This window comes from Rhinopithecus roxellana, chromosome 10, assembly GCF_007565055.1.
Source record: "Rhinopithecus roxellana isolate Shanxi Qingling chromosome 10, ASM756505v1, whole genome shotgun sequence".
Classification (NCBI taxonomy): Eukaryota; Metazoa; Chordata; class Mammalia; order Primates; family Cercopithecidae; genus Rhinopithecus; species Rhinopithecus roxellana.
This window is the reverse complement of record NC_044558.1, coordinates 56,741,138-56,756,674: the sequence shown is the minus strand read 5'-3', so window position 1 is coordinate 56,756,674 and position 15,537 is coordinate 56,741,138. Positions and strand designations below refer to the sequence as shown.

The following is a 15,537-nucleotide window of genomic DNA, read 5'->3' as shown; positions in this document are numbered from 1 at the left end:
TCCAACCCGGGCGACAGGGCGAGACTCCGTCTCAAAAAAAAAAAAAAAAAGTTGGCACAGAGACCAGGTGCAGTGGCTCACACCTGTAATACTAGCATGTTGGGAGGCCGAGACAGGCAGATTACCTGAGTTCAGGAGTTCGAGACCAGCCTGGCTAAGATGGTGAAACCCCATCTCTACTAAAATACAAAAAATCAGCTTGGCATGATGGCAGTCACCTGTAATCCCAGCTACCGAGGAGGCTGAGGCACAAGAATTGCTAGAACCCGGGAGACAGAGGTTGCAGTGAGCCAAGATGGTGCCACTGCACCCCAGCCTGGACAACAAAGTGAAACTCTAACAAAAAAAGGAATGTTGGCACAGAGTCAGGAAGTATACCTACTTAGCCATGTGGAGCTGAGAGTGGTATCTAGGAATTTCTCCTTCTAGTTTTTACCATCTTAGTTTTACTTTGTAAACAGGATTAAGAGAAGAGAATCTTGCTACAGTTTTTAATTCATCAAGACCCATTGCCACATCAGGGTAACCCCTTTTGGTATGGCCTTAAGGATTTTTTTTTTTTGAGTCGGAATCTTGCTCTGTCGCCCAAGCTGGAGTGCAGTGGTGCGACCTCAGCTCACTGCATCCTCTGCCTACCAGGTATAAGCGATTCTCCTGCCTCAGCCTCCTGAGTAGCTGGGATTACAGGCATCTGTTACCCCGCCCAGCTAAGTTTTGTAATTTTGGTGGAGATGGGGTCTCACCATGTTGGCCAGGCTGGAAGGATTTATTTTTAAAGTAGACAATGAAGAACTTTTTGGTGATCTCAGTCAGCATCTTTTTTTTTGAGGCATTCTCACTGTTTGGTGTAGCTGGAGTGCAGTAGCGCAATTGTAGCTCTCTACAACCTTGAACTCCCAGGCTCAAGCCATCCTCCTGCCTCAGCTTCCTGAGTAGCTGAGACTACAGGTGCATGCCACCATGCTTGGCTTTTTTTTTTTTAAGTTCTCACAGCGACAGGGTCTCACTATGTTGCCCAGGTTGGTCTTGAACTCCTGGCTTTAGTGATCCTCCTGCCTAAGCTTCCGAAAGTGCTAGAATTACAGACATGAGCCACTGCGCCTGGCCTCCAGATTCTTATTTGTGCTCTTTCAGCTCTGTAGCTAGCGTCCTGTAATTCCCTCCATAAAGGCTTCTTGGTTTTTTCCCCTAAATGAATCAAATAATTCATCATAGTTCCCAGGTATCCTCTCTACCTTCCCCAAACACTATTCCCCTGGTCTTCTGGTGGCTTACTAAGATCTTACCCCAAAGGGTTCTCTTACTATATACATTGTGAACAGACTTAATTCAGTTATTTTTCAGGGCCCATCTCTACTAGTTTGTCCTACAAGACACACAAATAGCTTTTATCCAGAGCTGCCTTTGAAAAATATTTTTGCTAATGACTATAATTCTGTGGAAGCTGCAGGTCACCAAGAAGGCCCACAGGGGGCAGCACTGGGAATGACTCTTCCCCTCTAGTCCTCTATGTGCTAGGGGAGAGGGTTCTTGGAGACGTTGATGCTTTTCACCAGGCTTTAGAAGCTCCTGACTGAGGCCCAGCACAGGGGCTCATGCCTGTAATCCCAGCAGTTTGGGAGGCCAAGGCAGGCAGATCATGAGGTCAGGAGTTCGAGACCAGCCTGGCCAATTTGGTGAAACACCGTCTCTACTAAAAATACAAAAATTTGCTGGGCGTGGTGGTGTGCACCTGTAGTCCCAGCTACTCGGGAAGCTGAGGCACGAGAATTGCTTGAACCTGGGAGGCGGAGGTTGTAGTGAGCCCAGTTTGCTCCACTGCACTCCAGCCTGGGCGACAGACTGAGACTCTGTCTCAAAATTAAAAAAAAAAAAAGCCCTTGAGATCAAAGATTCATTTGCAGCAGCCTAGTTACTTGTTCTGTGGTGTTTCACCTGTCTTCAGGACAGCATTCTTGTTTTCTTGATAATAAAAACATAAATACATGAAAATCTGTCTAAGTCACCCAACCGCCCACAAAAACAATCTGCCTATACATCATTTCCAAGCACGATTAGCATTTGAGGTGAAGTTCTGTTATACACTCAGGCTGTGGCTCTCTGAAAGTCAGTGCATCACAGAACTTTGTCTCGAAAGCTTTCTAGCAGCTACCCATTTTGGGAGTGGGAGGGAAGAATAGACCTTTTTAAATTCTTTCAATGTGGCCCTAAGCTGATAAGGTCTTTCTCAACAGTCAGCATTTAATGTGTTACAAGGTCAAGCCTAGTCCATTGTCCTGGAAGCCCATTTCTCAGTAGCTAGGAGTTATTTATAAACTTGCCCTTTGCAAAAACTTAAAATGAAATTACATTATCAGTAATGACTTCTGGGGCCTTTAAACTGGCTAGTTTTATGGCATAACCCTCCCCACTCCTGAGAGGTAAAAGCCCCAGGCTGAAGTGGAACCAGCTGCAGTCAGGAGGTGGCAGGAGAAGTAAAGAAGCTGCTGGCTCCAGCTGTAGCAGAATGGAGAACTGAAGCGGCATTTAAGCTCCTGCCTAAATTCTCAGCTTTATTTAGTATGCTTCCTCCTTTGGAAATCTGAACTGACCAGCCTTTTCTGTAATGCCTTCCTTCCCTTTTGAGAGCTCCAGTAAGCTCTGTGTCAAATCTAGTCTTTATCCTTGTCCTCCTTAGCCTGTCTTTTATTCTTCCCAGGAAGATCCAATGTTTCTATTTTTGGGGTTTCTTTGATAATGTCTTCTAGGAAGCCAGTGAAAAGAACCAGGAGCAGAACCCAGGGATATGTTCTCTCTTTGCTGGTGTGGCTGTCGTAGGCACTCACACCCTGTTGGCCACAAAGGACATTGACCGACTTTCCCAGTTGGCTGGTGGCCATTAGGGCTTTTCTTTTCTTTGGGTTCTAGGGATGCCAAACTCTATGGCTGCAAGAACCAGTTTCCTATGTCAGGTTAATGCCCAGCTTAAACTAATGGGCAGCTCTCTAAAGTTGCTGTGAATGTGGATGGAGGAACAGGGCCAAAGAATTCCAGGAAAAGGTTGTGGGCAAAAATGATTTTGTCTAAATTTCCTTCCTTTTGGATTTCTTTTGTCCCATTAAGAAAACTCATTCCCATTGTTGTCTCCCTTTTGGAATTGAGGACCCAAGTTGTTATAGAACTGAGCCTGCTTTACAGGAAGATCTTTCTGTGAGGAATTAGGAGTTAGGAGGGCTGCTCTACTTGTGACCTTTTAAGACTAGACTCTAGGCCGGGCGCGGTGGCTCAAGCCTGTAATCCCAGCACTTTGGGAGGCCGAGACGGGTGGATCACGAGGTCAGGAGATCGAGACCATCCTGGCTAACATGGTGAAACCGCGTCTCTACTAAAAACTACAAAAAACTAGCCGGGCGACGTGGCGGCGCCTGTAGTCCCAGCTACTCGGGAGGCTGAGACAGGAGAATGGCGTGAACCCGGGAGGCGGAGCTTGCAGTGAGCTGAGATCCGGCCACAGCACTCCAGCCTGGGTGACAGAGCGAGACTCTGTCTCAAAAAAAAAAAAGACTAGGTTCCTTTTACTCCCATTCTGAACTGCCTGCCCCCCTCTGCACCCACAAACTGGGTTGATTCTTTACATGGAACCATAAACCTCCTGCAGACTCATGAGACAATTTATGTTTGTAGAGGCTGCAGTTTCTGGGTTCTTGGCAAAGATTCTTTCCTCCCCACTCTTGGATCTCTGTCAAACACATACTTTTGTGTTTGGCTCCTGTGAGGACTGTGGGTTTCTTAAATAAGGCCAGGAAAGAGGTAGCAAAGCAACAGCCTTGTCTCATAGCACAAGGGATATCAATGGTAAGTAATGTTGATTAGAATGTCAAGGAATGTAGGCTGGGCGCAGTGGCTCACACTTGTAATCTCAGCACTTTGGGAGGCCTAGGTGGGAGGATTGTTTGAGCCTAGGAGTTTGAGACCAGCCTGAGCAATATAGTGACACTTTTTCCCTTAAAAAAAAGAAGAAAAAAGAAAGTCAAGGAATGTGAGGCTGCAAATACCTCTCATGCACACATCACTGTCTCCCCTCACTTTTGGTTTTTCTATTCAATCAGAGATGGGGTTTCACTCTGTCTGGAGTGCAGTGGCGCAGTCATAGCTCGGTGTGGTCTTAAACTCCTGGGCTCAAGAGATCCTCTCGAGGCCGGGCGCAGTGGCTCAAGCCTGTAATCCCAGCACTTTGGGAGGCCGAGACGGGTGGATCACGAGGTCAGGAGATCGAGACCATCCTGGCTAACACGGTGAAACCCCGTCTCTACTAAAAAATACTAAAACACGGCCGGGCGCGGTGGCTCAAGCCTGTAATCCCAGCACTTTGGGAGGCCGAGGCGGGCGGATTACGAGGTCAGGAGATCGAGACCATCCTGGCTAACATGGTGAAACCCCGTCTCTACTAAAAAATACAAAAAACTAGCCGGGCAAGGTGGCGGGCACCTGTAGTCCCAGCTACTCGGGAGGCTGAGGCAGGAGAATGGCGTGAACCCGGGAGGCGGAGCTTGCAGTGAGCTGAGATCCGGCCACTGTACTCCAGCCCGGGCCACAGAGCGAGACTCCGTCTCAAAAAAAAAAAAAAAAAAAAAAACTAAAAAACTAGCCGGGCGAGGTGGCGGGCGCCTGTAGTCCCAGCTACTCTGGAGGCTGAGGCAGGAGAATGGCGTAAACCCGGGAGGCGGAGCTTGCAGTGAGCTGAGATCCGGCCACTTCACTCCAGCCTGGGCAACAGAGCAAGACTCCGTCTCAAAAAAAAAAAAAAAAAAGAGATCCTCTCGAAACAAACAAACAAATAAACAAAAAAGAGATCCTCTCACCTCAGCCTCCTGAGTAGCCAGGACTGTAGATGCACACCACCACACCTGGCTAATTTTTTTATTTTTGTAGAGATGGGGGTCTCCCTATGTTTCCCAGGCTGGTCTTGAACTGGCCTTAAGCAATCCTCCTGCCTCAGCCTCCTGCAATTTTTCTTCTCCTAGTTAGCTGGCTTCCTCGAAGTTGCAGGGGTAGAGGAGAGCACCAGACCACCACAGCTTTTGCAAGTGATATACTTACAGTTGAAGAACCATTAAGACTGAGGCTGTGATTCCTTATTTGATTCTTGGTAGTGGAAAAAAAAAACCCTCTTGCTCACTCACTCTAGGCCCCAGAGTGTTTCTCAGATAGATCATTTTGTCACTGCTTCTTAACTCCCCCAAAATTCAGATTGGCTTTTGTCCTTGGAAGTTAATTGGTAGTGTTAGTTAGGGTATAGTAGAAGAATTGGAGGACAGGAGAGTTTTTGGAAGATGGCTATTTTACTAAGCTGCATTGAGAACTGGTGTGCCTGTGTGTGTGTGTGTGTGTGTGTGTGTGTGTGTGTGTGTGTAAACGCTCTTTTCCCTCTGCTCAGTGTGTGTGGGTGGTTTAGGGAAGACTTGCTTTATGTTTCTGCATTGCCACTGCATTCAGACTGCAGAAACTTCCAAGTATACTAGGACATTCAACCCTATTTTCAAATGGCCTTGTTCAGTGCCTTTTAATTAATCTGGTCACATTCTGTAACCGCCTATACATGGGAGAGCAGGAAGGGAGAGGGTAATTTGGAAAATAACTGTACCATAATATTTGGAAATAACAGCATGACTTCTCTTGATTAAGCCCCCTGTGCGTCAGAGAAACTGTTTCTCTGATGGTACTTTGGAATCCTTTGTTTAAATGCTTTCTCAGTTTACTTACCCTCAGTCTTTCTCAATGGGAAATATCAAAATCTGACCATGTTGAGGTAAGGGACTTACAGAGGTACCTCTGTATCCCCTTGCAGCCCCAGTGGGACTAGGGGAAGGTATCTGGTTTACCAGTGGTGGTGGGAGCCTTCAGGACTGAAGGTATGTTCGTATCTCTTCAGGAACCTTCCCTGTATACTGTCAAAGCCATCCTGATTCTGGACAATGATGGAGATCGACTTTTTGCCAAGGTGAGATTCCCTTTTGAATTAATTTAGGAACAACACAAAGGCTTATTCTGAGATTTGAATCTTGGGACTGATCCCCTATTAACTCATGTTGCTCAGTAGTATAATTTTGAGAATACTTCCATCTTTTTTTTTGAGATGGAGTTTCGCTCTTGTCGCCTAGCCTGGAGTGCAGTGGCACAACCTTGGCTCACTGCAACCTCTGCCTCCCAGGTTCAAGCAATTCTCCTGCCTCAGGCTCCTGAGTATCTGGAATTACAGCATGCACTACCACACCTGGCTAATTTTTTGTATCTTTAGTAGAGACAGGGTTTCGCCATGTTGGCCAGACTGGTCTTGAACTCCTGACCTCATGATCCGCCCACCTTGGCCTCCCAAAGTGTTGGGATTACAGGTGTGAGCCACAATACCCAGCCTGAATTCTTCCATCTTATCTTGCCTACTCCAGATAAAACCTGTTTTCTTTTGTCCCTTTGTTGTACTGCTGCCCTGCTTACTGTCCTCAGACTTTGACCTCCTTTGTTGTCAACATCAGATTAGGAAAAAGCTTTGAAACCTTGGTTCCTAACAAAGCAGTATGTAGATGCTAAGAGGCAGTCTGCCCATGTCCATCATTCCTATCCCCTTCTCTTCTACCATGTCACCCTGCCTGGGTTTTTCCAGAGAATTCTCTTGCAGTTCCAAGGTTCCATTCCTAGGTCTATAGTCACCATCAAGCTTGTTACCTCCTGACTTTCCCAGAGTGATGTTTTCAACTTTGGATCTGTTGGAAGAAAGAAGAAAGGACACCCCTCTCTCCCTCCATATTCTCCCCCTCCTGTAGAAATTTCTTCTGTCCCTGGTGTATTAACTCCGGGCGAGCATAGCATAAATCAATCAGCAGGTAGAGATTAGTTTAGAATTCACCAGCTGTTCCTCCCTGTAATTGGATGTAACTATGCAGGACACCTTTTGAAACAGTTATCCAGTTACTAAATGCCAGACCTGTCATAGGTCTTCAGCTGACTGCAACGGATTAGCCCCTAAAGAGCTAGCGATTTAGCAGCCTGCATCTCCTCCCCCTTGCCAGGGAGAGCCTGGGAATGGGCTCAGTGGTATGCTGGATGCTTCTTTCAGCTTGCAGAAAAGAAAGCTAAGATGGACCATAGGGCAGGGTTTGCCTTTCTTTGGAGGAGGTTTTTGTAGCCTTTCCCCATGCCTCAGCTTCATACAGTGAGTGAGGGTCTATGGAGATGTTCTGTGCTTCTAGTGTTTTTTGTGTTCTCTAGCACTGCTTCCTGACATGGGGTAGCTCCTAGGAAACACTTGATGAGAATGGTTTTAGGAGAGGTCTAGATTGCAGACAGGCACAGAGCCTCACCGTAGGGCTGGTAGGCTTCTGCCCTCAGACAGTCTTAGAAATGTGAGGTGGGGTTGCTTATGGCAGGGTCTTTTATTTATTTTTCTTAGATTACTCACTGCCCATTCTCTGCCTCTGCAGTCCTTCCTTTTCCATGTCAGTATTTCTCCCTTGCCCCATGCCTTGAAGGAGAGAAATCCAAGATCCCAGGGCAAAGCATAGTCACTAATCATTCTGGCTTCCAGCTCTAGTGACCCAACCCTGTCTCCTTCCCTCTGACCAGTACTATGACGACACCTACCCCAGTGTCAAGGAGCAAAAGGCCTTTGAGAAGAACATTTTCAACAAGACTCATCGGACTGACAGTAGGTCATTTTCCTTTCACTACTCCCTGTGTTGTGGGGAACCATGGTGGAAAGGGGGTGGTAGCAGGGCTGCGGAGAAAGGATAAAATGACTCTGCCTCTTTTTTTTTTTTTTTCTTCCTCCCCTTGTATAATAAACTCTTCAGAATGTAATGGGGAGGTGAGTGTACCTCACGCGGGAATACCGTGCTGGAAGGTTGGCTGTTAGCTACCTGTCTAGTCCCTGGATTTATGAGCCTCACTTGACAAATTTAACTGCAGCTCTGCTTATTGTACCGCATCCATTAGGGCAGGTAAATGGAAGTCTGTAAAGGTGACCGCTCTGCATTTTCACCTCCGAAGGATCGACTAGTATCCTGTCTCATATACAAGGAGGGAAATAGGTATAGTGGGCAGGAACGGAGGATGGTGGTTAGAGAAGATACATTTAGACTCCCCCAAGTTTATGCTTCTCTTCTGCCACCACCCAAGAAGTGCAGATCATCTTCTGGCTTTGGAGGTCATTACAGTTGGCCTCACCTTAGCCCAAAACAGCTGGATACTAGGAATTCACAGTAATACCTTTTTTTTTTTTTCTTTTTTTTTCGAGATAGAGCCTCTCTCTGTCACCTATGCTGGAGTGCAGTGGCACAATCTTGGCTCACTGCAACCTCCGCCTCCCAGGTTCAAGTGCTTCTCCCATCTCAGCCTCCTGAGTAGCAGGGATTACAGGTGCACACCACCACGCCCAGCTAATTTTTGTATTTTTAGTAGAGATGGGGTTTCACCATGTTGACCAGGCTGGTCTTGAACTCCTGACCTTAGGTGATCCACATGGCTCAGCTTCCCAAGGTGCTGGGATTACAGGCGTGAGCCACTGCACCTGGCTGGTAACTCCTTTCCTACTTCCTTACCTCAGGCCACCCACTCTTTCTACTTTTTTTCCCTCACCAGGTGAAATTGCCCTCTTGGAAGGCCTGACAGTGGTATACAAAAGCAGTATAGATCTCTATTTCTATGTGATTGGCAGCTCCTATGAAAATGAGGTGAGAATCCCTACCCCTCTTTGCTATTTCTGATCCTACTTTCTAAACCACAGGCAGTACATAGCCACTGGTTTGGGTCCCTGATAGAGCCGTGTTCCTCTAGCTTCTGACCAAGTTAATGAAGTTGTCAGAGATCCCACCAGCCTCACAAACATGGCCCAGCAAATGAATCGCCTAGAAAGGAAGTTTTCCTGGATTGATCTTTTATATCCATTAGGAAACATCATATATGTTTTAATACCCTTCCCTGAGTAGTATTTTTTAAGATGGATTTCTGAGGTATGGTCAAGATTGCAGGGAGATACTTGCTCCTTCTATGAAGGGTCCATACCTGACTGAGTTTGAGCCAATTAGCTAACAACCTGAGTCGTGTTGAAACCATACATTATGAATAGGTCACTTGAGAAGACCTTGGGTATAATCCTAACCTGCTTCCTATAAGCAGGAAAAGCTATTTGCCTCAGGTAGCAAATTCTAGGAGAATGGATAAATAAAAAAATAAAAATAAGCCCCCAGATAATTTGAGGCAAAAGTCAAAGTTTGAGAAAGTCAACTCTTTTTTTTTTTTTTTGAGACGGAGTCTCGCTCTGTGGCCCAGGCTGGAGTGCAGTGGCCGGATCTCAGCTCACTGCAAGCTCCGCCCTCCGGGTTCACGCCATTCTCCTGCCTCAGCCTGCCAAGTAGCTGGGACTACAGGCGCCCGCCACCTCGCCCGGCTAGTTTTTTGTATTTTTTTGGTAGAGATGGGGTTTCACCATGTTAGCCAGGATGGTCTCGATCTCCTGACCTCATGATCCACCCGTTTCGGCCTCCCAAAGTGCTGGGATTACAGGCTTGAGCCACCGCGCCCGGCCAAGAAAGTCAACTCTTACTGAGCTCTTATTATTGGTATAAGTGCTTTGTAAAGTACATTGTTATTTAAACCTTGCAGCACTTCCATGAGTTGTAGGCATTAGTGCCTTTGTTTTACAAATGAGGAAGCCAAACCATGAAGAACCATAAGAAATTACTTGTATGTGACCATTATGAAAACTACAAAAGTGGCAGTTTGATGTAGTTTAACCTAATAACTTTCTCAGGGTCACACATGTAGAAAATGGCTCAGCTTGGATTCAAACCCATATCTGTCTGACTTAAAGTCCATGCTTTTTAAGAAATTTTGAGACATAGGCCGAGCGCGGTGGCTCATGCCTGTAATCCCAGCACTTTGGGAGGCCAAGGCGGGAGGATCACTTGAGGTGAGGAGATCGAGACCATCCTGGCTAACACAGTGAAACCTCATGTCTACTAAAAATACAAAAAATTAGCTGGGTGTGGTGGTGGGCATCTGTAGTCCCAACTACTCAGGAGGCTGAGGTAGGAGAATGGTGTGAACTTGGGAGGCGGAGGTTGCAGTGAGCTGAGATTGCGCCACTGCACTCCAGCCTGGGCAACAGAGCAAAACTCCGTCTCAAACAACAACAACAACAAAAATTAGCTGGGCGTGGTGGCAGATGCCTGTAATCCCAGCTACTTGGGAGGGCTGAGGCAGAATTGCTCGAACCTGGGAGGTGGAGGTTGCAGTGAGCTGAGATTGTGCCATTGCACTCCAGCCTGGGCGACAAGAGCGAGACTCTCAAAAAAAAAAAAAAAAAAAAATTGAGACAGGGTTCTTGTTCTGTCTCCCAGGCTGGATTGCAGTGGTGCAATCTTGGCTCACTGCAACCTCTGGCTCCCAGGCTCAAGTGATACTCCCACCTTAGCCTCCCAAGTAGCTGGGACTGCAGGTGCCCACCACCATGCCAGCCTAATTTTTTTTGTATTTTTTGTAGAGATGGGGTTTTGCCATGTTGCCCAGGCTGGTCTCAACTCCTGAGCTCAAGCAATCTGCCTGCCTCGGCCTCCGAAAGTGCTGGGATAGAGTCAGGGTCTAGACAGGGTCTAGATGTTACAGGTGTGAGCCACTGTGCCCAGCCAATTAAAGTCCATGCTTTTTACACTAACTCTGCAGCCTTCCTCTCACCTCAGCTATTGCTTGGTTAATGATTTCTCTACCTAAGACATCAGGTAACACACATACAGTTGGTAAAGACATTGTAGAGGACTGTGACAAGAAAGTTCTGTTTAAACTTTTGGCTAAAAGAGATGTTGAATTGTGGGATCATGTAGCAGAATTTATTTCTGTGAGAAACCACAGGTCGTTTTCCTGTTGTGCTCTCACTTCCACCTTATGCTTTTGGTCCTTTGTGAAAGCCTGTGTCTTTTGATGTTTAATGAATTAGGAGGTTTTGTTTTTAGGTAGCAGCTTTCAGGGCCTTGAACCTTATCCTTCTGCCTCCTCTGTTTCCCAACAGTTGATGCTTATGGCAGTTCTGAACTGCCTCTTCGACTCATTGAGCCAGATGCTGAGGTGAGCAGGACATTCTTTTTTTTTCCCCCAAGTTATGATGGAAACAGCAGGGCATTGTTGATTTCTGTTTGGGAGATAAAGTAACCTTCTTCAGGCTCAGGGATTGTAGGAGATTGGCAAAGGCTCCAGGGAGTTGATTTAGTTTAAGAAGTTGGGTTTTGCCAGGCGCGGTGACTCACGCCTGTAATCCCAGTACTTTGGGAGGCCAACGCGGGTGGATCACAAGGTCAGGTGAACCATTCTGGCTAACATGGGGAAACCCCATCTCGACTAAAAATACAAAAAATTAGCTGGGCATGGTAGTGGGCGCCTGTAGTCTCAGCTACTCAGGAGGCTGAGGCAGGAGAATGGCGTGAACCTGGGAGGCGGAGCTTGCAGTGAGTCGAGATCACACCACTACATTCCAAACTTGGCGACAGAGTGAGACTGTGTCTCAAGAAAAAAAGAAAAAAAGAAGGTCGGTTTATTAATTCATAGTAATTCATGCTACTGGGGAGGACTGGATGGAGAGTATGTCCCTCCTATGGAATAGTGATCTTACTAAGGAAGGGGACTGGGAGGGAGCCGAATCTTTACCTCTGTGTTTACTCTTGTAATCCCCCGTGGCCCTGTCAGATCTGAGCATCCTCAGGGTGCTTTCCTGGGCTTCATTCTTGACATTAGAAGTAGGGAAAGGGCAAGCATAAGGAAGTGTCCCAGATAGAATGTCATTCAGTACTTCGGGAATGGAAGCAACACTCCCAATTTTTTTTTTCTTTTCTTTTTTTTTTTTTTTTTTTGAGATGGAGTCTCACTCTGTCACTCAGGCTGGAGTGCAGTGGCATGATCTCAGCTCACTGCAACCTCTGCCTCCTAGGTTCAAGCGATTCTCCTGCCTCAGCCTCCTGAGTAGAGTAGCTGGGATTACAGGCACGTACCACCACGCCTGGCTAATTTTTGTATTTTTAGTAGAGATGGGGTTTTACCATGTTGGCCAGGCTTGTCTTGAACTCCTGACCTCAAATGATCCACCTACCTTGGCCTCCCAAAGTGCTGGGATTATAGGCGTGAGCCACTTAGCCCAGTTTTTTTTTCCACTTCTAGTCTTTGTTTTTTCCCTTCTATAGAACAGGAAGCACCCAGGCAGGAGGATTGCATAAGTCGAGTTCAAGACAAGCCTGGGCAACATAGTGAGACCCTGCATAATGTCTCTGCAAAAAATAAAAAAATTAGCCAGGTGTGGTGGTGCATACCTGTAGTCTCAGCTACTCAGGATGGTGAGGTAGGAAGATTGCTTGAGCCCAGGAGGTTGAGGCTGCAGTGAGCTGCGATCATGCTGCTGCACTCCAGACTAGGCGACATAGCAAGACCCTGTCTCAAAAAACCAAAAAAAAAAAAAAAAAAAAAAAAAAAAAACAAACCAGGAAGCTTCTGCCATTTACCCTCTCCGCCCTTTCCACTTCCCCACTAGCCCTCTGTTCTCTGTTAACCGTGTAGATGGGTAATAGAAGAGAGGTAAGTTACTTTTCCTGAAAACATCCAGGGCTCTGAACTTCATTCCCCCAGCAGCTCCCAAGTGAACCCAGAACAGCAGGCACTCTCAGCCCTGCAAACTCAGCAGGGTGAATGGCTCAGATTTCCTCAGGAAGGGGATGATTTATTTCTTATCCAGGTGAATGAATAGACTTCATTTCGCGTAATCTAGTGAAAGACTCAAACTGACGGATGTGACAGGCCGCATGCACCAACCACCGGATCTGAGGCTAGTGTATGCAGACCCTGCCCCCTCTTTGGGCTTCTTTTCAGGGTCTGAGCAGAGCTGGTAAGGGATAGGGAGAAGAGGGAACAGAGAATGTCTCAGGAGGTTTGTTAGAGCTTGAGTGCAAATAAAGTTTGCATTCAACCCCTCCCACCTCCGGCCACCTCCAGATTGAGTCTTAGCTCTGTTTATATTGTTTTTTTCCACCCACTGATGTCAGTGTTTGTGAGCAATGTTATGAGCAGCAGCATGGCAGGTAGGAAAGAAACAATAGCTGTGGATAATCAACCCCTGAATAGTCAGAAATTGACTGTATTATTTGAATCTCTTTCCATACATTCCTTATTCAGCAACCAAGAGTAGAAAGGGGTTTTGAGTGAACTAGCTAAAAAGATCTTCACCTTATTTACTTCTTTGTGTGGTTGGTGGAGATGTTTATTGGTCTAGTTTAGGTTCCTCAATTCAGACAAGGTCCTAGGATTTCTTTCACACACAAGTTGGTTTTTTTCTTCTCTTCTCTTGGGGACTCAGGAAAAATGTAGAAAAGCGAGCACTGCTGGAGAACATGGAGGGGCTGTTCTTGGCTGTGGATGAAATTGTAGATGGAGGGTAAGTTCTCTGACCTGCCTTGATCTTGGGTGAGGTAGTGGGATAACTGCCCCTGTCCTAAGTCAAGCAGGCTCAGTGGCCAGAGGTCCTTTTCCCCCACAGTGAGTTGGGCATTCGGGACAGAGTGAACAATGATCTCTTCTTTGTTTTTGCAGGGTGATCCTCGAGAGTGATCCCCAGCAGGTGGTACATCGGGTGGCGTTAAGGGTAAGCAGGAATGTGTTTCTCTGCATCCCCGCATCTATTCACAAACACCCTCCACAGTCAGACCTGCTGGATGTGTCTAGTAGTTGGGGCTCATAGGATACATAGAACCTTCTCTTTTTCTTTCAAATACATTCAGCCTTTCTCTTTCCTTCCCTTCTTATTGTCCCAAAGAAAGAAGAAGAAAGAACTTATTTCTACCCCTAATATGGTACCTAACATCTCATACAGTCTTTGCACAAAGTGGACATTTAATACATATTTATTTAATAAGTGATAAACTAATATTTATGGTTTTGAAATTATAAAAGAACTTGAAGTTGGCTTATTCCCTTCTTGGAGATGGATCCAATCATCTGAGGCAGAAGAGTATCTTTTTTGTCTTTTAAAGTGTTATATAGGACAGGGTGTGGTGGCTCACACCTGTAATCCCAGCACTTTGGGAAGTGGAGGCCGGTAGATCACAAGGTCAGGAGTTCGAGACCAGCCTGACCAACATGGTGAAACCCTGTCTCTACTAAAAATACAAAAATTAGCTGGGCATGGTGATGCGTGCCTGTAATCCCAGCTACTCAGGAGGCTAAGGCAGGAGAATTGCTTGAGCCTGGGAGGTGGAGGTTGCAGTGAGTCAAGATTGCACCACTGCACTGCAGCCTGGGTGACAAAGTGAGACTCTGTCTCAAAAATAAATAAATAAATAAATAAATAAATAAATAAATAAAGTGTTACGTAACTGAGGATGGTGCCTGTCCATCAGGAGGTACGTATTTGCCAGAACCTCAGAACCTCAGTCCTCTTTGGTGCTAGTGATATCAGAAAGGGGCCTCTGAGTTAACCATAGAAGGCCCCAGGTCAGCTGAGGAGATAATGGTGGATGCAGAGAGCCCACAAGCAAATTATACGGGTGCAGAGATGTCTGAGCAAAGCAAATCTCCCCATTCACAGAATGTCCTGGCTCTGACCTCCACAGAGTGAAGGCTGACAGTGCTTGGTAATGGGAAATCTTCTCCCTTAACTGCTGTGGGCTCCATTTGCATAGTTTAATCTTCTCCTCTAACATATGTCTCTATGTGGCAAGAGAGAGGGTCCCCCTCCCCCCACCAACTCCCCGCTTTCTTTTCTCAGGCTGCTGTTGCAGCAGTTTATTTCTTCAAATTAACATGCTGTCGTTACCCATCAGGCTTTGCGGGATCCATTAAACCACTCCTGGCTCCCCCTCATCCTTTCCCTAGCAATATTGATACTCAGAGAAGGCCTTTTCTGACTAGGGAATCAGGTCCTCCACCCCCAAGTTAAGGGAGATGAGGATCAGATAACCTGCTGGTTACTCGGAATGGAGTTAAATCTTTTAAGAAGTCCTCCTGCCTTAAAATGGAAGCTGGATGAAATGACCCTTTTTTGTTCATAGTTCCTCCGGCCAAGTAAAACTGTAGCTGTACTAGTCTCTAGTAGGGACTGAGAAGTTCAGTGCATCTGCCCTTTGTTTCAGTTTAAAGGATCACTTTTTTCTTCTCTAATACCAGACTCCAATCAGGTCTTACTCCAGCTTTCTCTCACACTAAATGCTTGTATCTCTGTGCCATAGGGTGAAGATGTCCCCCTTACGGAGCAGACCGTGTCTCAGGTATGACTTTCTCCCTTCTTCCTTTCCAGATGGACTGGGTCACTAAAGAGGCTAGAACAGCATTCCACCCATACCTCCCAAGTCTGAGTGAGACTGGAGACTCAAGACACATCTTCCTTGGCTCCCTCTTATTCCAGAGAACTGGGACTCATACAGCCAGCCACTCCCTACCCCTACTTCCAACTCCTTTCTTAGTTTCCTGTGAACAGTGGATGTCAACCTTGCTCTGTACCCTTCAAACCCTCCCTGCCTGATGCCTCATTCAGTA

General features: G+C 46.5%; 1 protein-coding gene across 1 annotated transcript in view; it reads left to right on the top strand.

The window, feature by feature from the left end:
* COPZ1 (coatomer protein complex subunit zeta 1) overlaps nt 1-15,537 on the top strand; it is a 28,453-nt gene that overhangs the window by 10,999 nt on the left and 1,917 nt on the right. Inside the window, exons 2-8 of the mRNA XM_010373865.2 lie at nt 5,912-5,980; nt 7,600-7,681; nt 8,614-8,705; nt 11,039-11,094; nt 13,364-13,441; nt 13,597-13,648; nt 15,231-15,269. Of these exons, the coding sequence (XP_010372167.1) occupies nt 5,912-5,980; nt 7,600-7,681; nt 8,614-8,705; nt 11,039-11,094; nt 13,364-13,441; nt 13,597-13,648; nt 15,231-15,269 (468 nt within the window). The remainder of the gene's footprint in view (nt 1-5,911; nt 5,981-7,599; nt 7,682-8,613; nt 8,706-11,038; nt 11,095-13,363; nt 13,442-13,596; nt 13,649-15,230; nt 15,270-15,537) is intronic.